Here is a 27,591-nt window from a genome sequence, read left to right on the forward strand (position 1 = left end):
CCTAACATCTGATTTTAATTTTTTAAAAATACAGGAAGTGGTAGCCAATTCCTTAGAGATATGTAATGGATGGCTGTTTGATTCATCAGGCTTCTCCTGACATAACATTATATTATTGTATTTCTATTATGACTTAATTACAACAGAGAAGAGATGCTGGCTATCTGACATTCATTTGTCTGCAGTTGAAATGATTTCTGCAACAATAGGAAAGAAAAATCAGTTCAACAAAAACCCAAACTTTGCTTTCCAACCTTGCTCTGAGCTGGCTGTCCATTTTTCACCTCAGGCATGTCGGTTAGGAACTGTCCTTAGAAATACATTAATCAGAGGCTGGGGATTTAGCTCAGTGGCATAAGCGACTGCCTAGCAAGCAGGCAGTTGTAAGTTCAATCCCTGGTACTGATAAAAAGGAAAAAGACCAAAAAAAAATTTAAAAAAAAACTTTCTAGTGAGAAATACATTAATCAATGCATTTAACCTCAGATTGACTTTTATTCTTTAAATTTTAGGACTTGATCACTGGTTTGCAGTGAGGATAAGTTCTTTAAAGACATTTTTTTTTAAAAGTTAGTTTCACTCAGACATTTTCTTTTTAAAATGTTACCTGACATAAATTTATGTTTGGAGGAGTATAACAGAACCATCTAGAAGTGTTTCCACCCCACATTTAAATGGTCAGGAAACTTTCCACAGATAATGAATAAACACAAGAAAAGGTGTGTTAAGATCTTTAGCTAAAAAAAGATTGCCTTTAAATATCATATATTTGATTTAAAATACTTATTTTAGAAAGCACTTAGAATGTGAATAGATATTCAATATAGCATCCTGGAAGAAGCCTAATAATTTTTAAAAAGCCAGAAATAGCCTTTAGGTGAGCCTGCCATGCTGCTGAAATGTCTCTGAGGGTCAGAAGAGCATGTGGGCAGAGTAAGTTTAAGAGGTCTCCTGTATGTATGACTTCCTTCAGCTGCAGCTATGCCCACGATTCAGTGGCCATTTGGACCATCTCGCTGCCAAGCTAAGGGAACAAGCAACACACAATCCCTATGCTCCTCCTCCCACTCCCACCTCTGCTTAGGACGGAAAACAGTGTTCAGGCTTGCGTTGGGTCAGGCATCCTTCCCTGCACTCACACTGATTTACTGTTTCCACAGCAGCTCCTTGAAGGAGGCATTACAAGTATCACCACCGAGCAGCTGAGGAAACTGAAACAAAGTTAAATGACTGTGCCAATCTTTGACTGTGTTCTCTTATTTTACTTTGATGTTCACCTTTTTTGCCTGCTCTGTAAAAATGGATCCTGGCCCTTTGAATGGTCTCCCTTTGCCTTCCAGCAAATCTTTGCCAGTAGGGGGCACTAGAGAGATGCTGGAGGAAAAAAAAATTTGTATTTTCCTGGATTTCAATTTTTCTCAGTGAGCTTCAGAGCCAGGTCTCTGGAGAGTACAGGCTCCATAGCTTTCTTGAGCTGGTACTGAAGCAAGATATCAGGAAACAGCTCTCCATACATACCAGAGGCAATGTTTCTGGCAAGATCCAGAGAGCGTATTTTCAACAAGTTTCACCAGCATAGCAGCACAGAAAGTTCTATATCATGGCGGGGGGAGGGGGGGGTTCAATCATTCCCTCTCAGTCAGAGCTGAAGGGAACCCCCTTTCTAAGGGTACTACTCCCCCTTATATCTGAGGTCCCGACCTGTCTTCTTTAGAGTTGTCGTCTCACTAGCTAAATCTCTTGATATCTCTGTCCTGCATATGGTTAATATTTATGTGCATTCAATTTTCTCATTCAGGTTGCTGTGTAGTTTCTCTCTCCTGGCTCGACCAGATAGATAACCCTGCCTAAGGCCACATGCCAATAGCAGCAGCTACGTTCTGACTCCATGCTGCGGGGCTCCTAACTCATCACACCCAATGGCACTGTCAGACCACCCCACATCTTGTGAACAGGAGGACAACAGGTAAGTGAAAGTGAAGCTTCTTATTCAACTGGAAGGCAGAGTGGAGAGGGAACACAAAGTAGAGAGGCAGTGGTTTGAAACAGTTTGCCAGCAGACATGGAAAGGACAGGTGGTCCAGACAGAGGGACAGTGTGTGCAGCAATTTTGGAAAAGGGACAAAGGTGTCACCAGGACACATGATGCATTCTTAAAATTTGTCTCATTCCCAGGGACATGTCAAATGAGATTTTCAGTCTTCAGGACCTCTGCTTCTCTTGCCTGAGCTCCCTGGGAGGCAACATTGCCCACGAGACATCCAGAAGCACTAGGGCTCTGTGATGGCCAGAGGTGGTGGTGGAGGATAGTAGCATCCCAGGCCATGGAAGCATTTCACATTGAGTGTTATCCATCATTACTGCTCCAGAATTTGTCACAGACAGACACTTGGATATTTGAATAATTGCATTTATTTCAATTTTTTGTTCGTCAAATCTAGTTCTCAACTCCCCAGATACACGTTTATAAATAATAGATACTGCAAGTGTTTGGAAAAACAAATAGCAGAGTTGGAGCCATTAGGCCATTTTAGGAGCACAACTTCTGTCAGGAGAGGGGTTGGGATGCGGTAAGCACTGACACCCCCTACACATTTATTCAGCTAATTCTGCCCTCAAAACTCCCACTGAAAAGACAGAGCTGGGCACAGGGCAGTGGAGAAGCAGCTGAGGGCTTCTCTGTTGTTCTGCCTGCTCTAGTCTGCAGCGTATGACATGCTGATTCCCAAAGAGAGCCTCTGGCATCAAAGGATGTACATTTTAAGACAGTTTCTGATGACCCACATTATGAAGTTGCAGAACTGTCAGGTGTTGGGACTGCCTTTTAAAAGTGATGGATTCTAATCCCAGAAGTTTGATGAAAAAATATTCCTCAGAGATCTAAGCACATTTGAGTGCACAGGACTTTCTGCTTGGGTCATAAGGGTAGAGAGGAAACATCAGAATTAAAAGATAAAACTCCAAAGTCAAAAATTGAGAGGAGTAAGTCTATAGTTGATTTTGCCACAAGATTGTTGACTTATAACCCTTTCTGTTTGTTTGGGTCAGTCACTGAAAAAGTGGTATTTTCCTTTATGAAAATAAAATCAAAAACAAAATAAGTATTTTCATGAAGATAATGGTAAGTTTAATGGCTAATCCGGTGTTTGAAGTCTTTCCAGGTCCGGGTGGTGGTCAGCAGGGCAGCCTGAGGTCACACTGCGTTCCTTTGAAGAAGCTGGTCCAGTAATTGCTGGAGAAGCAGTGAAACAAAGATGTCAAGTTCACATTCACATCTGTGTGCCACACACATCACACCTGCTGGCGTGAAACCATTACCTTTTTGAAGACTTCAGCACGGAGTCTGTTACTCTGTAAGATCACCCTTTTCTTTTGTTCTTCTTTTTTCTTTTTAACTTCCGGCAAGTTATTATAGATTCTGAAACAGATGCAGAGAACATTTTAAATGGTAGCAGGCTGTGTGTGCCTGCGGTGGAGCGTGTCCCGTAGTGTCAGCAGGCGCCCACATTTCAGAGGAAGAGCGCTGCATGTGGGCTCTCTTCACATCGTGAGATGCTGACATGAAGGGTTTCCCCTACATCCCCAGAACACAGCTGCGTGGCAGGAACAGCACAGGTCTGTATGCTTCCGGTGCCAGTACAATAGGCAAGCTGGAGAGGATAGGTAATTACTCAGAACTCATTTTTCATGCCCTCTCCTCTCTGTCATAAGTACTAACTTGTAAACAGGAATTCTGCACTAACTGCTTTGCTATTCTGAGTATAAACTTGCCACTAAATTTCTTTATCTTGACACATAATTTTTGCCTTCTTGTGACTTAGAAAAGGAGTAACAGGTATGGAAGTTGCAGGAATTATAATGCCAGGACAAACACACAGAAATGTGTGTGTGTTTCCTTTTAACCTACTGCATTTTTAATTAAGCTCTTTCCAGGTACATACCAGGTATTAATACTATGTCTTTGTCCTGCTATAAAACTAGGAATTTCCAATTTATAAGCAGGGCCCAAGAAACCCTTCTTTTGAATACTTCTTTGCTCTTTCCAAACAGAAAATGTTTATGTACTGATGCCAACCAGTATTCCTGCTGGAATCCACTGATTTCTGTAGGAGAGCATGCAATCTGAGCTTTTGTGTTGTCATACATGGTGCTCAGCTAAAAACATCTTATTTTCATTTTCTCTCATGTTCAAAAGCCAGACAAAAATCTGTTTAAGATGTTCTACCATTAAAATCATATGTGCAAATTGTAAAAGTAATGGTGAAAACATCAGCAGGTAACATCTTGGTTTTTAGGCAACAGGCTTATCTTTTGACATGAACTCATTTAACCCTCCAAATAGTTGGAAGAGGCACACAGTGTTCCACTGTTAAATTAAGACTTTCTAGAGTCCAAGTTCCAGCAAAATCAGGGACTAAAGTCACTTAGTTGATTAATGGTGGGCTGACATTTGAACTTTAATCTATTTGGTTCTTATATACAACACTGTTACCCAACTAATTAACATCAACTCATGAGGTCCTTGTGCTAGAGAGTATCTGGCACCCTGTGTGCATCAATATGGGCTGAATGAATCCATGAATAGGTGCATGCAGGACAATTCTGGAAAGAACCAGGAGAGAAGAGTGCAAGGGAATTGTAGTAAAGCCAATGTGTTCCAATGTTCCACAGTAGAAAGTCTTTCAAATTCATAGATTTCTCTTCCTGATGAAATTGGCCATCCAAATCAACTGGGGAGTTTTAAACAAGAACCCTTAGGTTCCAGCTCTGTCACTCCTGATTTGGTAATTTCTTTAAAAAGATCTTCCAATCAATCATGGCATAACCATATAACAGGTCACTCTGTAGACTTCCAAACTGATTAGGAAAATAACCTATGTCTTCCAACACAGAAAGATAAACTAACAGACAATAAGAAAAAAAAAACAGTAGTAAAGCAAGAAAAAGCAAGCTATGGAAAGATAATATGCAATATGATACTACTTATGATTAAAAAGCAACTAAATAATTATATATGCAGAAATAAAAGTCTATTTTAAGATAGAAATATAACTGGGCATCATAGCAGATAGATCTGGGGCTGGGAAAGGGGTTGGAAAGAGATCAGAATAGCTTGTTGTAAGGGAACATAAGCTATCTTCATTTGGTTTTAAATAAAAATATAATTTAACAAAATAAATAAAGAAATTTGAGTCATTTTTAGGAAAGTGGGTGCACCTTGGGATTAAAGCAAAATAAGTCACACACACAAACTTAATAATAAGAGCAAAATAAAAGACAGTAGGAAAACTGGAGATAAATCTTTTGCAAATGGTAAAGGAACTGAGAGATGGGGGGAGGACGAGGAGGAGAAGTAGACATAATTAAGATGTGTTACATACAGACAATGTTGCATGATGAATGCAATCATGTTTGCAAACATGTACTGTTAAAAATTTTTTTCAAGAAAATATCATTTAACAAAATAATGAAGAAAAGCTCTAGGGCGATTCTATGGGTGAGTCAGGGTCAGAGCCCAGGCAGAACACATTCCACATAGCAGAGGGAGAGCCACCTGCTAGGGCCATCAGAAGCGGCCAGCAAGGGGAAACCAAAGCCTCACAGCATCATCTGCCTCACTGGCGCCCTTTGAGCCTTCCTTTCCTCTTCATGAAAATAATAGGGCAACCTTCTGTCTCCTAATGCTTCTTTAATATGCATTATTTTAATTGCTTTGTTTGTAAGCCTCCATAATAGCAGCTTTTGCTTTGGGAACTGGGAGATTTAGATGACTTTTTCCCCACTAAATTAAAAAAAAAAAAACAATGCCTTAGGCATGAGGTCTATACAACTTTGCATGTCTGACCTGCACCTTCAAACCCAGCAACTCTTTAGAAATTACAGTTAGAATGCTACGAATCAGGTCATCAATGGGAAAGTCCCCCTTTTCCTTAATTCTCACCTCCTTACGAAAAGGTTCCCTGTAGATGATCAAAATTACCTAATTATGGAAACAACATAATCATGGTAAAAGCAGAGATTTGGAGCCTTGAGTGGTGAGGGGTATTATTTTTCCTATTTCAGTGGAGCCTTTAAGTTCACTATCAGTTTGTTTGAATTATTATAATTCCTCTCAGTACTAGATACTTCATCACAACCTAAATGGCTTTGTACTTGCATGAAGGTGGCCAACACTGCTAAGCTTTCGTCGTTTGGTTAAGAGACCAGGTCTCAGGAAGAATGGCTATCTTTGTATGGGTCAGGTTGGTAAGAATTAATGGGAATATGGACAGCAATCAGCCAAGCAGAACAGGGAGAATTTGCTGGCAGTAGGGCCGCCAAGCCTGTCAGAGACAGAGTGCCAGGAAAACCAACTTGTGGCCCCTCTGAGGCCCCGCTGGCTCCCACGCTCCATCAACTTCCAGTTTGGGCTGCAGTCAAGGCCCTCAGGAGAAACAACTTCTCCCCTCCTTGTAAAATTACCTTCAAAGGTGCAGTGACACATAGCTCCTGCCCAGAGTGATGACGCAATGTGCAAAAGAGTTCCAGTTCACACTCTAGGGATCACTCAGAGACCAATTACTGGATCAGTACAGAATCCAAGACCTACCACTTTCCTAAGATTTTTCCAAGAGCAGCACAAATATTCAAAGATACAACTTCACAACTGCATTCATTTTAGCCAGGTTTTCAGATGTATAATCATGACCTTAAACATGGACTTAGAAATAGAGGCCCTTCTGGTCATCACATGGATCCACCAAACCACCTCAACACCCCTTCCCAACTTTCTCCCCTGTTGTACAGCACCCAAGTACCTTTTAGATCGCATGTGCATCTCCTTCTCTGAAATGTACCTTTCTTTGGGTTTGAACAAGTTATCTGGAAAAAATAGAAAGCAGATTAATTTTAGAAGATACAGAACCACATCTCACTGGATTTATTGTGGTTAATCTAGTACATTCTCTGTGATTGGTTACAATTCTAAAGCCACAGCTTGTGACAAACACTGAGGGCTCAGACATTTTAAAAGGTTGGATTGACATCTGGTTAACCAATGGCGTTGGTCTTGACAATAGTGAAATATAGGTATAAAACATAATACTCGTATTTGATCACTGCTCTGAATGCTTCCTCTAGCATAGAGTCATAGTATTGAGGAGAAGCTCATGTTCTAAACCCACGTTATTCACATAAAAATGTCTAGACCTCGATTTCAAGGCCACTATGGACAAATAAATCTCCCAGTTACCCATACAGCATTTTGAGAGCAGGAGCTTTCACTTTCTCACATCATCCTCCACTAAGCAGCTCAGTCTTAGCAAGTTGAAGACCACTTTATGCCCTTTCCATGTCAGAAGAGCTCATGGCATCATCATCACAGTCATGTACATTTGGAATACTTCAATTCAGAAAATATTTCATGGCAAAAACACTGTGAGGTTGGAAGGTTTTGAAGTGCAAATATATACTACCAATCATCATGGACTTAAAACTAATATGGGTCAAAAATAGCATATACCTAGGACCCTTTTGCAATAGTGGAAATGGAGCCATTTGTGATAACTCTGGAATTTTGCTGGGAATATGAGCCCACAGATTAACCAAAGATCTGGTACTTGTAAATGCTCCCGGGGTGCTTGTTGCATAGACATGTATCCGAGCTGCTATCATGTTTTTTGAATACTGGACTGGCCAATGACCAGCTCACTGCTTTCATTCAGCACAAGCAGTGAGACAGCTCAGCAACATTGCTAAACATAAGAGTTAGAGTAGGACCCTGTTGTTCCCAAAGAAGACCTGCATATGTTTCTATTTATCTGTCCTCCACCCTTAGGCTAGCACCCTTGCACGTCCACCCAGTGGAGCATTGGAAGATTTCTTAGGCTTGAGAGTATGCAGAATTTCCCAGGAATATGCAGGAGACAAGGCTATTAAGAAGTCCCCCCCCTCGCCCCGGAGAAATAGAATGAAGTTATTGATTTATGATACAGAAAACAATGCCATAGCTAAACTTGTATTCTCTCTAGTTATGTAATATCAATTAGATAACATTAGGACACATTACTTAACTTTAAAGACAAGACTCAAAGGAGAAACAAGAAAAAAGATGAATCAGAATATTCCCATTTAATGGATAATGCTACTAGTGTTTAGAAAAGTGAAAGGCTGTAAGAGCAAGGGGAACATGATACATCAGCAAAGCTGAGATGATCCTAAGATGCCTGGTCCTGTACTGCACCTTGGCCTCTGCTCCAGACAGACTGAACAAGCAACATCTCAAAGAGTATTATCTAAAATGAGTCAACATCTGGGTAAGTAAATATTTGACTGCTCTATGACTTTTACTCAGGCAGGGAGAAGAAACCTTCTGTAAAAACAAATCAGGATTAACACTGCTCTGAACTACTCAAAATTAGAGTGAGGCCAACATCGACTATGGCCTAAGAGACTAAAAACATGACAAATTGCGCCCATACAGTTTTCATAATCTCAATTCAGTTGTTTGTCAACTGTTCTTGAAATTACACTTTTTTTTCCAGTTTGTTTGTTAAAGAGTATCGGATCCCACAAATAAGCTTTGGTTTTATTTCTAAGAGAAAGCAAAAAATAGGAGCCATCTGACACGTCCTGTCTTCTGCTTTCTGAACTCTCTTCTGCCTGCTGTGCCGCAACAGAAGGTTAAATTTTGGGCCCAGCAGCCCATGGTTAGTGCAAAACAAGCTGCTTGTATCGATGAGGGCCCCCTGGGTGCCAGGCTCAACCTCAATGCCCTGAGGAAGCTCTTGCATGTTGTGTGCTATTGATTTTGAGTTTTCTTAACACTACCAAGCCCTTTTGATAAATAGCAAGGGTCTTCCTAGTGGGGAGGGGCAGGGGTGGCTAAAAAGGGAGGTGTTCCTCAGCAAGTGCAACGTGAATAGTCCTGACCTCATCAGAATGTAAAGAACACGTAGCATGGAGCAGCTTTTTCTCACTTTAGGAGGAAAACTGATGAGGAAGAGAGGGAACTGTGTTCCACACCTGACCGGTCAGTTTAATGGTTTGTAATGATACTACCAGCATTTGTTGATGCCTTCCTACATGATCTCAATTTATCACTGACTTCCAAAAAGAGTGAGGGTTACCTGCTCAGGTTCACTGTGAATGAGTGAGTGTCAGAGTAGGGCTTCAGTTCATACCAGTCCAGCCATGCCCACACGTGCTCTTACCTCGGGGCACTGCTGCCAACTCACAGCTGCAGAATTGGTATTTGGGGAGCCCTGAGCAGGTGCTCCTCCATTTCTCACAAAACAATCCAAATTTCATTTCACCTACACTCCTTCCTTCTTTCTTTAATTTGTTAAGCAGGTACTATCACGCTAGAGGATTCTGAGAAGGAAAACTAGCAGATGATATTCTGCCATCATGAGATTTCATTTGTGGAGGCAGGCTGCAAAATATTGACAGGTGCTTTAATAAAATGAAGCGCTGTCATATGGTAAAAGAGGACTGGTCTGGTCAAGAAGTCTCCTTCAGGATGCAAATAAAAACAGAACCAGCCATGGGAAGACCCAGGAGAAGGAAACAGTGAGTTCTTGCTGTAGGAATGCAGCTGTAATAAGAGCAAGAATGCAGAGGGGAGAGCAGAGACTAGCATGGTTTTCTACAGAGCTTACACTTTCCAGCCACCTGGGGATTTTGACGAAAATTCCTGTGCATATGCACTGGAATCCAAACTAAAGTCTCCAGGTGATTCTAATGTGTGCCAGAATTTAGACTCACCACTGTTGGATTTTGCAAATCTATTTAAGGAGATTTATATGCCTGCAAAAGGAATTTGTCACCAGCGTAAGAGAGATGGACAGTCATGTGGAATCTTAAAGAGAAGGTCTAGTTTTTATTGTTTATAGTTAACTGCAGTGGCTCTGGGTGGAACAGAGGCAAAAAAAAAATAGCAATAGGGAGGTGGTGTTGGCAATCATAGTCCCATGGGTGAAAGACACCAATGCTTGGCATTCAAGATAGCTACAAAACTCATTTACATTGGCCAGGTAAACAGTGAGTTGTGGGAAAAATGAATCAAGATGACTCTTAGGCTTTGGGTTAAGCAACTCATTCATCTGACAATTACTAGGTTTTTATCTCCTTGGTGCTAGACAGTGGGGACACAAAGATAAGTAAGACTAAAAGCTCATAGCTCAGGATGAAAAACTCAGGATGAAATAGACTCATTAAGACAATGCCAGGAAAAAATGCTGCAGAAGAAGAGCAGGGGCTTCATGGAGGATCTTGTCTTCAAGGGAGAGAAGGATCTGGAAAACTCCATAGAAGAACAAGAAAGAGGTACTCCCCGATAGTCAGTGGAGGTAGAAGTGGGAGGGGAAATGTGGACCTGCTAGAAGCTAGAGTGGGCTCCTTAAGGACACACACAACAGGAGCTGTGGAGGTCTCATTTCATGGCATGGAAAACCATCCTCTATGTACTTTGTTCAAAAAACAGTGAAATTCCACTTTTCAATTTCAAAATTAATCAATTAATCAAAATTCTAGGTAGAATTTTAATCAAAATTCTACCTTTATAAAATTAAAATCACTGGTGAGAATAATTTTTGACTACTTATAGTTATTTTATGGATTTTCCTGTAAGCTTTGGGTATTTGAATTCACTGATAAGGAGGGAAGAGACTGCAGTTGTATTTACCTCCAATTATCAATCAACTAGAGGAGTTTTTCCCCCAATAAGATTACTAAGTTGCCTATTTCTGTTATTTCTGGAAGCTATTTTTTTCTTCTAAATATCTTGCATCTGGATCATTACTAGATAAATTCATATAGGGCCTCTTACTAATTTAATTTGGCAAGGAATATTTCAAACTCAACAAGCAACCAGGTCCTAAGATTATGGAGCTTCTGAGGCTGCTATTATACAAGCGAAGTCCCAGGAAGAGAAAAGAAGTCACCAAGAAACAAGGCATCCCTGAGAATTGGTGCCATGTGTGGACCATTGGGAGGACAGCCAGACCCCAGCCTTTTCTTGTGAGTCAACAACATTCATGGACTACAGGGGAAGAGAACAAGAAGTCACCAAGAAGCAAGCCCTCCCTGTGAATCAGTGCCATGTATGGGCCACTGGGGAGGAAGCCAGATGCCAGTTGCTTTGGCACACAGACTGGGAAACAAGAAGAGCCAACACCCTCCCCTCCCCCCGCCATAAGCAACTAGCTGACCAGAAAACATGAGCTGAAATGATAGCTATTGAGGTAAAATGCAATTTAATGCTTGTAGCATTTAATGTGTCAGAGGACAGCAATTCACAATGTAGCATCTATGTGCATCTCCTTCTGAAAGTGGTAGCCATTGTTAATTCCCTAGTATCTTGTTTTGAAGTCCTAAATCATTTTCATTGCTTTGTTGAGCTGGGTTTTATTCTGGTTTTTTATTTGATTTTATTATATCCAATGGCATGGGCAGCTATTTCAAAGCTAACAAGTTATATTATGGTAGCAATTTTGGATTTACTCTTATCATGTTTTGAAATCCCTTATTGCATTCACTGTTTTTTTGTTGGTTCTATTTTGTTCTGCTTTATTTGAAATTTGCTATGTCTGAAAGTATCTGTAGCTATTTTGAAGACAACAAGAAGCATTATGGTAACCATTGTTGATCTCCTACTGTTTTGAAGTCCTGTGCACTTACACTGGTTTGTTTTGATTGGTTTTATTCTGGTTTATTTTGATTGCTTTTATTCTCTTTAAAATAAAAATAAAAAAATTAGAATCAAAGTCCCAGCATCCCACTAGTCTCCATAAACACATAAAGATAATTTTTCACAATCTCTACTTCATATGATTGCACTGATGCATATGTATAATGTCTCAATATTCAGATAGCTGACAGTGTCACTGGGAAGCACTGAGAACCACTGAGACACCAGCATAACTGGTTGTGGGGCTGGACCTGATTTTCCTGCCCTCCAGCCTTTTTCTACAGCTCTGATTGCAAAGCTCCATTTTCCTTGCCGAACAGTAACCTAAATGATCATCAACTGTACAGGAGTTATTAGAGCAATGTCTTCTCAGAATCCTGTTTTCTTTAGTTACTTGAACTCTTTAAAGAATGTTTCAAACATTTGCTTCCCTACCTCGGATACTACAAAACCTAGACATGCTTGTGTGAGAGAACGCTGTACAGTCAACAAGCCAGCTGGAGAACGAAGATCAAGTCTACCTCTGCCAGAATCTTCCATTAATGATTTGGGCCCTCCACAAAGAACAACAATGGAATGTGTTTTAGGGGAACCTCCAGTGCACGCAGTCTAAACCACAAGGCTGTTCATCATGCCGATTTCAAAGCCATTAGGCAGCTGCTGTGTTACCCTTGAAGAAAGCACATCATGATTTTCAAGATTCACATTCAATTACATAAACAACACTTCTATTCTGCTCACCATGGTGGAATCTCTAATTCCTTGGTCTATCTTGGACTGATTTAACACTCCAGAAGTTACATAGTGCACATCACACCATACAAAGACATGTTAAAGACACAAGTTCTTGGCCTCTCAAGTGCTCTTGTGCTGAGAAAAATCCTTTGCTGATAAGTGTTCTTATTTTTCTAAAAGCACACCTCACTTCTGTGGAATCCTATCCACAGATAGGACCATCCATGATGGTCACACATGAGCAGCTTGGTCGAGGGCTCTAGAGGGTAAAGGGAAGCCCTGCAGGCACTGACATATATATGAAAATGAAGCTGTGTGCCATTTATCATTCGGATATACTAACGTGATGATATTGTCACAGTTTGGAAATTCAACAAGGCCCTCTGACCCTTCTGGTGAACACAAACTCAAGAAATGAAAAATAAAGTACAAGGTCTTTGTACTTTAGGAATAGCTACTTGGTTTGCATATTTCACTTGAGAAACAAAGTGGGAAGTAATTCTTGGCTTAGGAAGTTCTGCAGAGAGCTCACTTACACACAAAGATATACCCTCAAACTAGAGTAGGGTCACCATCTTAGCATTTTCATGACAAGACAGAGTGGTAGGGAGTATGGTCTGCTCCCTTAGGAAAGAGGATGCTGATGAGAGGGGTCCATCATGAACATGGACCTTCCTGAAGAAGAACTACTGATCAACAATGGCAGATGGAACCTAGACCACAGCCATGAGCAGATCCCAGACTCCCATAGACAAACAAAGATGGAAACCACTTTTGGAGAGAATTGGAATGTTGCACTCCGGCACCCTCCTTGACAGAAGCACTGTCATCAGCTCCCTTCTCTCTCCGACTCTGAAGAGGTTTTTCCTACTGGACAGTAGCCGCAGTGTACAATGGTCTCCTTGATCATCTCTCTTCTGAGACAAAATTGTGAGTTCCTGGTTAGAAGATAAAGAAAGCCTCATATATTCCTCCTTTCCAGCTCGGTATCCCTGCTTCTTTCCAATTCACACTCCAGCCCTATGGCCAAAAGATACTAGCTGCTTCTTGTTTATATGTATTGGCTGGTTACTGCCAGAAAGATCTAGTGAGGGACAAAGAGGTTCAAGTTCTTCCTGAGCTCTCTATAAAATCCACAGGAACTTCTGAGGAGGGCTAGGCTGCACCAGCTCCTAACTTGGACTGCAAACCTATCTATGAGGACCTATGAGACAACAAGCTGCAATGATGTGAATTTCATTCATCTGTGGTTGGAAGAGTTAGAGACTCCCGAACTAAACCACATCCCTTTTCAGATCAGAAGCTCCACAAGCCAACTCTAATAAAGGGCTCCAGTCATTTCCTAAAATATAATTGCTCCCCTCCCTCCTACCTACGAGCTCAGCTCTGACTGCGAAGTGATACAGAGGATTTTCTGCACTAAGCACACTGATGGTGCTGAAGGAAATCCAGTTGTAAAATGGGCATCTCCATCTAGCTTCTAGGATGGAATGTCACCCAATTCTGTGTATCAATATGACAGGAAATTCAATGTTTTTTTCTACTTACAAAAAGGTAGTGTAAGCATTACTAAGATTTATATTATGCTTTTATGTTACATATATGATGGCCAATTTAAGGCTTTGTCTGGTGCTACGTGCCCTGAATAAAGTACTTGAGCTTGATACAGTTGGTTTCTCCTCTTCCCAAAGTGCACAGTATTTACTGTAAAGATTCTTATAAGGACTCATGGGAATGGGATAGATGAACATGTTCTATAATCTATAAAGAAATTAGTGCTGACACAATTCCCCAGTGTTTCCTCCACACCTGACCCCAGCCTCTCAATTAACTTGTGTTTCAGTTCTTTCTTACAACGACCCAGTAAAGGAAACCTCTCTTCTTTACACACAAAGAAGCTGAGGTTTTAGCATTAAGTAACTTATCTGAGGTCTCAAAGTAAGTAAGAGACTTGAGAACTGAGCACTAACAGAATTGGTGGGATTTTTTTCCTCTGCAGAAAAGACAAGATTGCAATTCTAAAAATGGGGTTTCTATTATCACACAAATGCCAACATCTGTGTGACTTCTTGTGATCACTGCACCAGCAACATTCAGCATCACCTGAATGTTTTTACAAATACAAATTCTCTATGCCTACCCTAGGTCATCAGAAATTCTGATGGTAGGTCAATAGTCTGTGTCAACAGCCTTACAGGTAATTTTGATGCCTTCTTGCACTTACTGCTACTTTGATAGAAGGTAAAAAGAGGGATTGGAAAACAAAAACAAGTCCCCCCATGAGTGTGATAGCCTTGTGAAAGAATTGCTAGATATAATGTAGCATTATACACAGTTATAATGCAGTTAAGTTTGCATTTCAAATAAATAATGAAACCTTAAAAATATAAGTATTTCTCAAACACTTCATGGAGCATACTTATACAAAGAATTATTCATTGTTGATCTAAAATTCAAATTTAACCTGGCTTCCTATATTTTCATCCAACGAATCTGGTAACTCTACCTTAACATTTGAAAAGCTTCACTATGCCATGCAGCAAAGCATCAGGCCCAAGCCACAGGGCGCCAAGGTCACAGACTAATGCAGCTGTATATAAAAGCAAAACTAGGGATGGAAAGCAAGCTGTATCCTTTTCATGGAGTTATTCTTGGGTGACTCAATGCTGCTTCCTGCCACTGTCTCAGTTCCCTTGTGTAGCCACACTCCATCTCATCTGATTCTCTTTGTGGTTATTTCATATTGTGACATATTTAAGCACTTTACTAGGGGGAATGTGAGTAGCTCTTGTTTTTACAGAAGACTTTATACTGGGCATTGTCATGATGGAATTTTTACAGATATTAGGGTAGACAACATGGAGACGGCTCTGGGTAGAGTCCACTGTTAGGCAAACTTCTATTTACAGATAAAAATAGGTACTATGTACTACTTCCCAGAGGGTATCTGTGGTCCTCAGCCATGATGGACTGAAGTGCTACACATAAAGAGAATAAGACCACTTTCCCACAGGCTCAGATTTCTAAGGATAAATGACAATTTGAAATTTCAGTCAGAGGTTTCTTTAGAAAAGTGTGGTAGATGTGTGAGCAAAGAATCCTGGAGCAATATTTCCAAAGTGAGCTTCTGAGAATTAGATAAAAGCATTCGAAGGTAAAATTGCTGTAGGACTCATAAGGGTGTTTATTATATGCTGGGCAATGTGAACTTCCAAGAGAATACAAAATATAAAGCATGAAACATTTCTCAAAGAAAGCTGAAGGGCTTGGTCCTGCCCAGAATTTGGAGTAATTCTTGGCTAAAGGACAATGAGAAGAAAGAGTCTAACTCTCTTTACCAACTATGGGATATTAACAGTTAAAATCAATCTTAATTTTTCAGAATTACTTGGGGTTTTTTTGGATAGGATTTAATATCTATGGAAAGAAAATCTGGTGTACTTGCTCCACATTTGCTGAAAAATATGCATCTATGCCTTATCAACGTGGCGGCAGGGTGCCTGTGCCTGGGCACGTGACTGTGGCTGCCCCTGACTCTGGTCCCTGCAAAGGCAGGGTGTTTCAGACAGTGTTTCCATGGTCACTCATGCATCATAGCACTGTCACCATTATTGTGAGTGTGCTGAGGGTCAAATAAAGTACTGAGAAAGACCCTCTTGACCATGACTTCTCCAATGGGAGGAAAAGCTCACATGAGGAGCCCAAAGCCTTTGCCACCATTGTGCAATCTTTTACCAGCATCAACTTTGGCTGGCTGAGCTACACAGGAACTAACCCACTGGATCCTCACAGAAGCTAAAACTGCCTCACGTCACCTACCTAGTACCCTCATAACCACCTACAAGGAATGATTTTCTCATGTTTTAAAGTTTGGAAGAGGTGATTACTTCATCCAAGTACAGATATCAATGCAAGACAACAAGAAACTTAAAAAACAAAGGAAATGTAGCACTATTGAAAGAATGAAATGCTTATCCAATAGCTGATGTACAAGAAAAAATAGAGACCTATGAATTACTTGAAAAAAGAATAAAAAAGTAATTGTTCTAAGAAGGCATAGTAATCTGTAAGGAAAGACAAAGAAATAATTCAACAAAATAGGGAAAACAACATATGAACAAAATGAGAAGATGTTCAAATTGAAATTATTTAAAAGACCCAGAAATACTGTAGGTAAAGACTATATTGAATGAAATGAAAAAGGCAGTAGAGACTATAAATGGATCAAGGAAAAAAAGAAAACCAGGAATTTGAAGACAGGTCATTCGAAAATATCTAGGGGAACAAACAAGAGCAACAGATAATAAAGAGCTAGCATTTTTCATTATAGAATTTTAAGGAGAAGAAGTGAAATAGAAAAAGGTAGCAGTTTATTTAAGTAATAGTAGAAAACTTTGAAGGCTAGGAAAAGACATTAATATTCAGATATTGGAAACTCAAATATCTCCATCAGATTGAACCCACAAAAGACTATACCAAGACCTATTATTATCAATCTGTCAAAAATTAAGGACAAAGAGAAACTTTTGAAAGCAGCAAACAATAAAATATCCTTGCCTATCAAGGTACATAGAAGGTTATCAGATTTCTCATCACAAACTTTGATGACCACAATGGAATGGGATGATATGTTCCAAAACAAACAAACAAACAACCACATTCAAAATACTTCCTTTGGGAAGTACCTCTTCAGAAATGAAAGAGATTAACTTTCCCATAGAAATATACCTTGAGGGAATTTCATCATCACTCAATTTTTAAATAAAAAATGATAAAGGGAATTCTTCAAGTAGAAAAGGATGTTAATCAGCAACATATAACACTCAGAAGTATAAAACTCATCAGTTGCAAATATATAATTAGTCAATATCACAATACTCAAATACCATAATGATGGTATATAAATGGCATTTATCTAATAGGTCAAAAATATGGAAAAAAAGCAACATAAACTAATTTAAGTGGTATAAAATATATTAAAATTTAGGTAAAATGTGACATCAGAAATGAAAAGTGGGATGGAGGGAACAAAAGTAAACATTTTTGTAAATTATTAAACCTAAATTATCAATTTAAAGTAGTTTGTCATAAATTATTTTTTCTAAAACTCATGGTAGTGACAATGTGAAGACCTGGAACCAAAATATACCACTACAGAAATCACAGTGTTCATCAACGGAGGAAGAATGAAACAAAGGAGCTAAAAAATAAGAGAAAAAGTTAACAGAATGACAGTAGTAAGTACTTAATTTTCTTGAGTTTAAATGAATTAAGTCCTCCAATTAAAAGATACAGAGGGGATAAATAGAGTTTTTTTTTTTTTTTTTTTAAAGTACATGCTTCCGAGAAGATACTTACTGTAGCTTTAAGGACACACTTAGGAAGTAAAGGAAAGGGAAAGAGATTACCTATAAATTCCATGTAAATATTTAAACAGGAGCAGAAATGATAATCTTTAAACAAAAAACAGGAAAAAGAAACAAAGACCAATATATAATGATAAAGGAACCAATTCATCAAGAGAACAAAATGATTATAAACATATATGTACCCGATGCTAGAACTCCTTAATATATGCTGTATAAAGTAAATAATATATCTGAAGGGATATATAGGAATCAACACAATAGTATCAGAGAACTTCAATATCTCCTTTCGACAATGCATAGATCATCCAGACAAAAAATCAACAGGGAAACAATGGACTTGAACTATGCATAACAGTATACAAACATATACAGAACATTCCATCTGAAAGCATCAAGAAATCTTCTCAAAGGCACAGAAAATATTCTCCAGAATAGATTATGTAAATCAAAAATCAAGCCTTAGCAAATTTAAGAGGACTGAAATCATATAGTTTCATTGTAGACACAAAGAAACTTAAAAAATTACAGGAGTAATTTTGGAATATTCACAAATGTGTGGAAATTAAGTAAGTTCATAAAAATCAATGGGTCAAGGAAGAAATTAAAAGGGAAACTTAAAAAAATTCAAAGACAAACAAAAATGAAAATAGCATACCAAAAACTTCTAAATTCTAAGAAGAAAGCTTATAGCAATAAATGCCTATAAGAAAGAAAGAAAGAAAGAAAGAAAGAAAGAAAGAAAGAAAGAAAGAAAGAAAGAAAGAAAAGAAATGAAAAGAGAAAGCTCTCAAGTAATACCTCTAGGGACCAGAAAAAGAATAGACTAATGTCAAAGTTAGCAGAAAGTAAATAAATAAAAGAAACAGAGACTGAAGCAGAAATTAGTGAAATAAAGTCTAGAAAAGCATGAAAATTTGAGAAAATTCAAAATTGAATTTTTAAAAACACAAAGAAAATTGACAAACCTTTAGCAAGACTAAGAAAAGACAAGGCTCAAAGAGATAAAATCAGAAAGGAGATATTTCAAGAGATACCATACAAATATAAAGGATCCCTAAGAACTCTATGAGCGACTTATGCCCACAAATTGGGTAACTTAGTAAAAATGAATAACTTAGGAACATAAAACCTACCAATAATTAATCAAGAAGAATTAAAAACTCTGAATAGAGCAATAAAAAGTAAAAATATTGAACCAGAAATAAAAATCTCTCATTAAAGTCAAGCACAAAATTTCAGGGCATCATGGCTAAATTATATCAAACATTTCAATAACTATTACAATCTTTCTCAAATTCTTCCAGAAAATGTAAAGACAAGAGAGTATTTCCAAACTTATTTTATGAGGCAAACATTACCCTGATATCAAATCTAGACCAGATCACTACAAGAAAGCCAGGCCAACGTCTTTGATTAGCATAGATGTAAAATTCCTCCATAAAATACTAGCAACATTAAAAGGGTCATTCACCATGAGCAAATGGGATTTTCCCCTGGGAAGCAAGAATGGGTCCACATATGTAAACTTGCAAGTGTGCCAAGCAGTCTTTAAAAACAAAAAGATAATTTGTCAAATTTCGGCATCCTTTCATGATAAAAATTCAAAAAATTGTGGAATGCTTCTCAACACAATAAAGGTTAGATATGACAAGTCCAAGTTAGCATCATAATCAACACTAAAAAGCTGAAAGCCTTTCCTTTGAGATCAGGAACAAGACAAGGTTATCCACTTTCCCACTTCTATTCCACACAGAACTGAAGTCTTAGCAAACAATTAGGGAAAAAGAAATAAAAAGCATCTGAATATGGGGGAAAAAGTTAAATTGTCTGTTTTCAGAGGACATACATACACATTCTTACAGATGTTACAAAGAAACCCCAAATAATTAATCACCTAATATAATAAAGTTGCAAGATACAAAATGACCACTCAGTGCTCACTTCAGCAGCACATATATGAAATGACCATACAAAAATCAATAATATTTCTATATGATAACCATGAAAATATATAAAAAAATTTTAAATCCCATTATAGCTGCTTTGAAAAAATAATAATTAGGGATTAATTAACAAGGGCATGCAAGATCTACAAGAATGGTGCTGAACCTCATGTGCTGCAGCTGGCTATTTGTAATGTTTGCCATTACTGATCTATATTGCAAAACATCAATGAAATTAAATGAGACACAAATAAATGGAAATATATCCTGTGCTCATAGATTCAAATAATCAAAGTTGTTAAAATGTTTGTACTATCCAAAGTCATCTATAGATTCAATGCAATCTCTGTCAAAATTTCAATTACATTTTTCACAGAAAATTTTGTTTAAATGCTACAATTTACTTGGATCCATAGAAGACCCTCAATAGTCTAAGCTATCCTGAGCAAGAACAACAAAGCTGGAGATATTGTACTGCCTCGTTTCAAAATCAACTATAATGGTGCTGTTATCAAAACAGCAATGATACTGGCATAAAAATAGGCAAATAGACCAAAGAACCAGAGCATATATCTGAGAGAGAAATAAATGCATATGTTACATTCAACTTACGTTTAACAAAAGTGGTGATAACACACAAGAAGAAGAGGCCAATTCTTCAACAAATGGTGTTGAGATATTAACATGCAGAAGAATGAAACTGTACCCTTATCTCACAGCTTATATAAAATCAGTGCAAATTTGATGGAAATTATAAATCTACTAGAAAAAAATTTTAGAGAAAAGTGTAGGATATTGATCTATGTCAGAGATGGTGAACTGTGGCACATCATTCTATCACTGAAAGTCCTAAAAGGTTTGCCATTACTGATGTAGATAATAAAATTTTTGGATTATAACCCCAAACACAAGTTACCAAAAAAAGCAAAAGTATATAAGGGGGATTTCATAACTAAAAAATAGACTGCACATATAAGGAAATAATCAACAGAGTAAAATGACAACATATAGGATAAGAAAAAATATTTGCTAATCAGACCAATTTGGTAGCAAGAAACCAGTCTGATTTAAAAATGGGCAAAAGACCCATTTCTCAAAAGAAGACATACAAATACCCAGGAAGTATATGGAAAAAATGCTAAAATTTTTCATCTACAGGGAAGCACAGATTGAAACCACAGTGAAATAACACTTCATGTCTGTTAGGACAGTGTGAAAAAAAAAAAAAAAAACCCTAGAGAGTCTTAGCAAAAGTATGGCCTAAAGAAATTCCTATATTAATAAGCAAGGTATGGTATCAACCTAAGTGTCTATCAACAAATGAATGGATAGTGAAAATGTGTACACATACATATACTCATAGTATATTTTTGAATACTATTTGACTTTTTAAAAGAAAGAAATTCTGTCATTTTTTACAGAAAGGATGAACTCAAATAAAGGACATGGTGTCCAATGAAATAAAACAGACATAGAAAGATAAAAAATGCATGATCTCACATACATCATACATATGGGATCTGAAAAAACTTAACTCATTGTATTAGTCAGCTTTTTGTTGCTGGGACAAAATACTGAATGCTTACAACTTAAAGGAGAAAAGTTTATCTTGGCTCATGGCTTTCGGGGCTTTGGTCCATGGTAGTTGGCTCCGAAAGCAGAAACGCCATGGTCAAAGTGTGTGGCAGAAGAAAGCTTCCCATCTCATGGCAGGTAGGGAGTAGAGCATAAGGAAAGAGCCAAAGAGAGACCTGGGATAAAAATATACCATTCTAGGTTACCTCCCAAATGTCCTTTTTCCCCCAGGTGCCTAACCGCACATTTAGCTATAAGTTACTCAGTGATTGAACCTAGTGCTCTCATGATCTAATTTCTTTCCAAAAGCCCTACCTCTAAACACGTGTGCATTTGGATGGACATTTTGCATCCATACCATCAAACTGTAATACAGGAAAAGAGAGTAGAATGTTGGATAAAAAGGGCTGGGGGATTAGGAGACTCAGGACGTGTTGGTCTAATGCAGTGCCAGTCAACCTTTTAGAGCTTTCAGTGATGACAAACAGCTGGCTGTGGCAGGCGAGCCATAGGCTCTCTACCACAGGTCTAATTGAAAAAGTTTCAATTAGTCTTCAGTGACTTCTGAAGACCCAATGTGTAACACAGTGACTGTAGTTAATAATAAAATACTTTACCTAAAGCTTGTTCTCACAAGACATAAATATGTAAGGCAATAGTTATCTTGATTATCTTGACTTAATTATTTCATAATGCATTCATACATGAAAGCATGTATAGTTCAACACATATATAATTTTTGTCAATTAAAAACCTTAATAAAAGTGAAATAAAAAGTGTGTGTTTTTAAATGACAATTTTAAATGCTAATCACATTCCCCACCACCAAACAGCTGCATCTATTACAATCTAGTGAAGTAACTGTTTATAAAAGCCATGTTTGTTCCAATTCCAGTTTTATAGCATTTTTGGAGAACCGCAAATATGGAGGTTTATAGATGATTGGTAATCTTAATGCTGATGGCCAAGTAGATTTATATTCTTGGTATTACTGCAAGGTTTATTGACTGCTTTGTGAAATATAAAGAGAAATCATTTAAAAGCAAAATCAAGCCAATTGGGAAAAGTAATCTCTCATAAAGCCATTTTCTTTGCCTCTTGGAAATTCAGTGTTTGTACGTTTTCTTATTTTAATTGAAATTAACTTTGTCCTTAAAGTATAATTCTAATCAATAGACATATATTGGTCTTCTATTCCCTTTTTTTAAAGCAATGCAGTGTCACAGAGCTGAAGGACACTAATAGTGTTTTTACGAATGTCTTAAATGAGGGAAACAGTATTTAACTCATGCTTCCTGTTTTCTTTGCAGACTGATAAAGTAAAAAATTATTTTTATCTGATCAGCACATTTTAAAATTCCTTTGTGACTAATATTGAGAGAACTAACCACAAGAATTTATTTCAATGCTTTATAGAAAAACATTCATGGGATCAGATCAGGCAATAGTAAGGACAGTGTGGCCTCTACTCAGCTAGCTGCATGATGAACAGCACATTTTTATTACTGCAATGACTTCTGCTGCCATCTCATATCTGTTGGGTCACATCTCCAGCTAGATGCTCTCAGAATGCAAATTAATGTTAATACTTGCTCCAGCCAAGAGCCATCAGTGAAGGCAGATTTGCTAAAGAAGAAAATTTGCAATGGCTTCTGGAGAATTCCATTCCTCTACTGTTCTGTGATTTGAATGGCTTTGACTTGGCTTACATTGGGAAGTGTGATTAATGCAATTCAGATTAAGTCTGTCTGATTTGGTAGATTCAGCAGGGAGCCTCAGAGTGACTTGACATGATGTGTGCCTGCCAGGGCTTCAGTCCAGACAGATATTCCTAGTGAAGTCACAAGACTTAATCTAAAATGAAGAAGGTAAAACAGTACATGATTTACACACACTCAAGAATCACAAGTGTTCAAGTGGCAGTGAGTGTAGGGGAATCGGGATGAATTTGTGGAAGAAAAGGAAGGAGAATCCTGCACATTTAAAGGTTAAGGAGACAGCCTGAGAGAGCCCTGGATAAGGACCCTAACAAGCAGCTAGGAAACGAGCTGAGACAACAGCCAGGCCATATGGGCAGCGTTTGGGCAGAGGGGGGCTCTCTGAATTGGCCGTACTGAGCTTAGGTACTGGTAGCAACAATGATTCATCATTAGCAAAACACTCAGTTGAGAAATGAAGCCAGCACATAGCAGGTCATATGCCATAGGGAACAGAAGAAGCAGCTGAACACGAGAGGGCCTCGTGAGGTCAGACAGGATGCATGGGAAGGACAGACAGACAAACTTCTATCAGGTAGTTTGGGGTCCCTGAGGATGAACACCCTTGGAGAGACAGTATATAAGACCAATTAGGTAGAGTAGGGGAATGGCAGAGTCAGAGAGGAAGGGGTCTGGGTTTCAGGCAGGGGACATAAACCACAGAGTCTGAAGCTCAGCGGGAAGTGGGCAGGACCCGGCCCAGTTTGCAGAATCGCAGTGAGCATGGGATGAAGCCACAGATCTGTGAAGAGAGAGTGGTAAGGGATGCCACTGACTGCTCCCAATTACTACTTGTAGGTGCTGAGATCCCAAAGTCTGCAGCATACCTGACACACCACACGTACTATCGGGATTTCCCTGCTTTGGATTCTACCTGCAAGGAAGAAGCAATGACTAATTGTGAAACACTGTTTCCTACCTCAGGGCTGGCCTTTAACCTGACCCAATCCTCCTCAGACCTGAGGGAGAAGGAAGCTTTGTTCATGGCTCTCAGGTAACTCTGGTGAACTGATCAGATAAAGCTCTAGCTTGAGAACAGGAGATAGCCCTTTGGTTGGAGTGTTGGCCATGTGGAGATTGAAAGCAAAACCCTCCATTTTCTCCCAGAAACCTGTCTCAGCTTCTCTCTTCCACAAAGCAACCACCGATGATTTCACCCAAGTATCTCTGGAATCTGTCACCTTTCTGCACCCATTGCTCCTCTCTAGGCCAGACTTTGTTACATCTTGCTGTGACGCTACACAGATCCTACTCAGGCTGTCCTCCCAGTACAATGTCTGTTGCTCCCCTTGGGTTCATTTTCCTCGAGCTCATCTTTCTTCCTTGTGTCTCACCCCTACTGCCAACCCTCCTAACTGAACTGAGAATCAGCAGTGACTTGTTCCATATCTTGCACTATGATTTACCTACATGGTTGCCACTCACCCTAATGCAATTGGGAGATCTCCTCCATCAGAAAGTGGGAGCTGTAGTCAAGACATTTCTAATGCTACTTCCCGATTTGTCATCCCAGTTGTTCTTGAAAGTGCTCCTGTCTCCAGACAGGAACCCTTAACCATAATTAACATGTGCAGTTACATACATAGGTACACTTACACACATACATAGCATTCTGCCCAGGAACCTCAGAGGCCATTCAGAATTCATCAACCAACACCAACCAGTTGGCCCTGGTCCTTGCTGTAATCATCCCTGCAAATCAGCAACTTGCTTCTCTCTGGTTCCCACCTGAACCTCTCAGGTCTGTCCTTCAGCCAAGATTGCTCTGCAAGCCCAGATCAGAGGCAGCTACCCCAGCAGGAAAGCAAATCTGAAGCTTCTTTTTACCAGACGCTTTGACACTGTAGCCAGAGCTCGTTCACGCATATGATTTATTAACTAATTTAGCATGTAAGAAAAACATCTGCATTTTGCTTTTATCATCTTGCCAGCAGACAGGCTGAAGACAAGATGTGTACTGTAGACTTGTTTAATGGGGCCTTAAACATTCCCTCTCACTTGCCTGAGCTCACACGAGGCTCTGGTTTCAGAAGTTGTCTGATTTAGCTGACCTAACACAAATAAACACAAAAGTAAAGCTCTCGTCAACACATAAATACTGCAGGGACAGTCAGAATGGCCATAAAATCCATGCTGGCCAAATCCACTGCAAACATTCCAGTCACCAGGACTATTATGGAATTTGGAGAATAAAAAGATACCTTTGTTATTTTAACACCATTGACATGGCCTGATCCTCTTTTATTATGTATAGTTTTAAAATTCTCATTTGCAAGAATGCAAGCCTGTAAGGACATTTATTTGGGGCAAAACATTAAAGTTGGATGTAGAATTTTGTCCCTCTGAGAGATCGGATCAAGTCCTAACCTTCCATGCTTATGGATGTGATCTTATTTTGACCTTACTATTGGAAATGTGGTTCTGCAAATGTATTCAAGTTAAGGAAAGGTTATATTGTGTAAGAACGATTCTAACCTAGAGAAGAGGACCTGCAGACATGGGAGAAAGGACCCAGGAAGAGGAGAAAGACCTGCAGACTTGGGAGAAAGACCATGTGAAAACATGGAGAAAGCCTGAAATGAGGCATCCATAAGCCAAAGAACACCAAGGAGTGCCAGAAGCCACAAATGCTGGTTAAGACCCATTTCACATGTTTTTTCCTCTGAGTCCCCATAAGAAACCAAGCCTCTGGGCACCTTGATTTTGATTTCTTTGCTGCAGAATTCTGAGAAAATATATTTCTGTTATTTTAAACCACTTTGTGTGGAAGGAGTTCCTACATCAACTCTAGAAAGGTAACTCAGCCTACAGAGGCAATCTCATCTCTGATACTTGAGATGCTGAGGCCAGCAGTATGGCACACATAGGTGGTCCTGCCCTGGGAAAGAGGGACCAAGCATTGACACCTACTATACAATAGTTTGTATCTTTACTGTCCGCAGAAGCCCATTTGTTAAGGCTTAGTCCCTAGCTGGGAGCCACTGGAAAGAGGTGAAAACTTTATAAGGTGGTGCTTACTAGAAACTACAGGCCACTGGGAGCCTGGTTGCAAAGGGAACCGAGGGACCCTGGTTTCTCCATGAGACATATAGTCTTCCTCACCATGCACTGTCTGCTGGGATGCGCTGCATTGCCATAAGCCCAAAAGCAACAGGCACAACTGACCAGGGACTGACACCTTCCAAGCTATGAGCCAAAATAAATCTTTTCTCTTTAGCTTGATTTATTTCAGCCATTTTCATATAGCAATGAAAAGCTGACTAACAGAGAGCACCAACCTGCATAAGTTCCTTCACTGCCTCGGGCTTCTGCTTCTTCCCAAAGTGAAAAAGGTTCACTGAAAATGAAGGACCTTAGATTCTATTAGGTTTGTGTATGAGACTCTGTGGTACTCTAAAGCAGCATTATTTTGTATTTGTTGACATCAGCCTAACTGTATCTACCAAACAGTATCTTCAGAACTTGTGAGGCTGAGTGGCCCACAAGCATGATACCACCACCCAGCCAACCTCAGGACAAATGCAGGCACTGAGGCCCAAGAACTCTCCCATTTGCAGCTAGCATTTGGTTCTCATAGTACCTTTAAAAGTCTGTACCTGAATCCAGCCTCTCTTTGCACAGCCAGAGACTAACTAGCCCCTGGAGAACACACTCAAATTGAGCCTGTACCTGCTACCTGGTTTGGAATGCTGGTTAGATACCCACTTTCCAATAAGCGAGCATCTTGGTGTCTCCATTCCTTAGCATATTGGGAAGAGTTACAAGAAAACAACAGAGAATATTTTGCCAAATCCTTTGCACAAGAAGGATGCAGTCATGATCACCTTTGCCAGGGTTTCCATATAGCTCTCCCACAGTAACCTTGGAGGCAGGAAGGAGACTGCCTGCCCATGGACCATGGAGAACAACAGGAATTCTATTACAAAACCTCTTTTCCTTTTGTCCTCCAGTTCTGCCTTATGGGATCTTGGTAATGTTTGCTAAGCTGCACTTTATTGAATATGGTTATTTCCCCAGAGGACTTTTATTCAGAATTATACTCATGATTTTGCCTTCTGGGGAACAAAACATTTTCCTAGCAAAAGAGATCTCATTCGTTTATCCAAAGGAATAATCCTGGGGTTTCTCCATGCCTGCAGATTTTAAGATTTGAGTTGGCAGGCCCTAAGTATGTGCTGTGATGTCATGCATCCTTGCTCTCATCTTTTCTTGTTATTTTTGCTTATTTAAATGGTCTGTTGATAAGCTCCATGAAGAAAAGACTGAGATCAGTCTTTCTCACTGCACATGGTGCCTGGCCCAGAGAAGGCTCCTGATAACTCCTTCTCCCATGAGTGAGTGAGTGCCCTCTCTCCCAGGGTCAGCTTGACCCTGGCTTCACAGTGCTCAGCAAACTGGCCATCCTTTTCCTGAGCTCATAGCACGAAGGGGTTTCAGGATGACGAATGTTGATGTAGACAAGCTGGAGTCAACCTTTCACCCTGAGATCTGTTTTGCAATCTATAAAGGGCAAAGGGGATCTCTTGCAAACATAAGTCAAGAGC

The 27,591-nt window shown here is 39.3% G+C and overlaps 1 protein-coding gene across 9 annotated transcripts in view; it reads right to left on the bottom strand.

Annotated features, from left to right (window-relative positions):
* Window positions 1-2,394: 2,394 nt before the first annotated feature.
* The window catches only part of CUNH10orf90 (chromosome unknown C10orf90 homolog), a 223,588-nt gene continuing 198,391 nt past the window's right edge, over window positions 2,395-27,591 (bottom strand). For 8 of the 9 annotated variants that reach the window (XM_063244927.1, XM_063244921.1, XM_063244923.1 and 5 more), the window contains 3 exons: window positions 6,798-6,861; window positions 3,319-3,418; window positions 2,395-3,232 (listed from right to left, as the gene is read on the bottom strand). In XM_063244927.1, coding sequence (XP_063100997.1) covers window positions 3,194-3,232; window positions 3,319-3,418; window positions 6,798-6,861 — 203 coding nt within the window. In that variant the 3' untranslated portion in view covers window positions 2,395-3,193. Of the gene's footprint in view, window positions 3,233-3,318; window positions 3,419-6,797; window positions 6,862-26,325; window positions 26,385-27,591 lie in introns of all 9 variants that reach the window. The other variant, XM_063244922.1, reaches the window with a different exon arrangement.

Source organism: Cavia porcellus, unplaced genomic scaffold (assembly GCF_034190915.1).
Source record: "Cavia porcellus strain 051 isolate PalLab524CR breed Dunkin Hartley unplaced genomic scaffold, mCavPor4.1 scaffold_2, whole genome shotgun sequence".
NCBI classification, from domain to species: domain Eukaryota; kingdom Metazoa; phylum Chordata; class Mammalia; order Rodentia; family Caviidae; genus Cavia; species Cavia porcellus.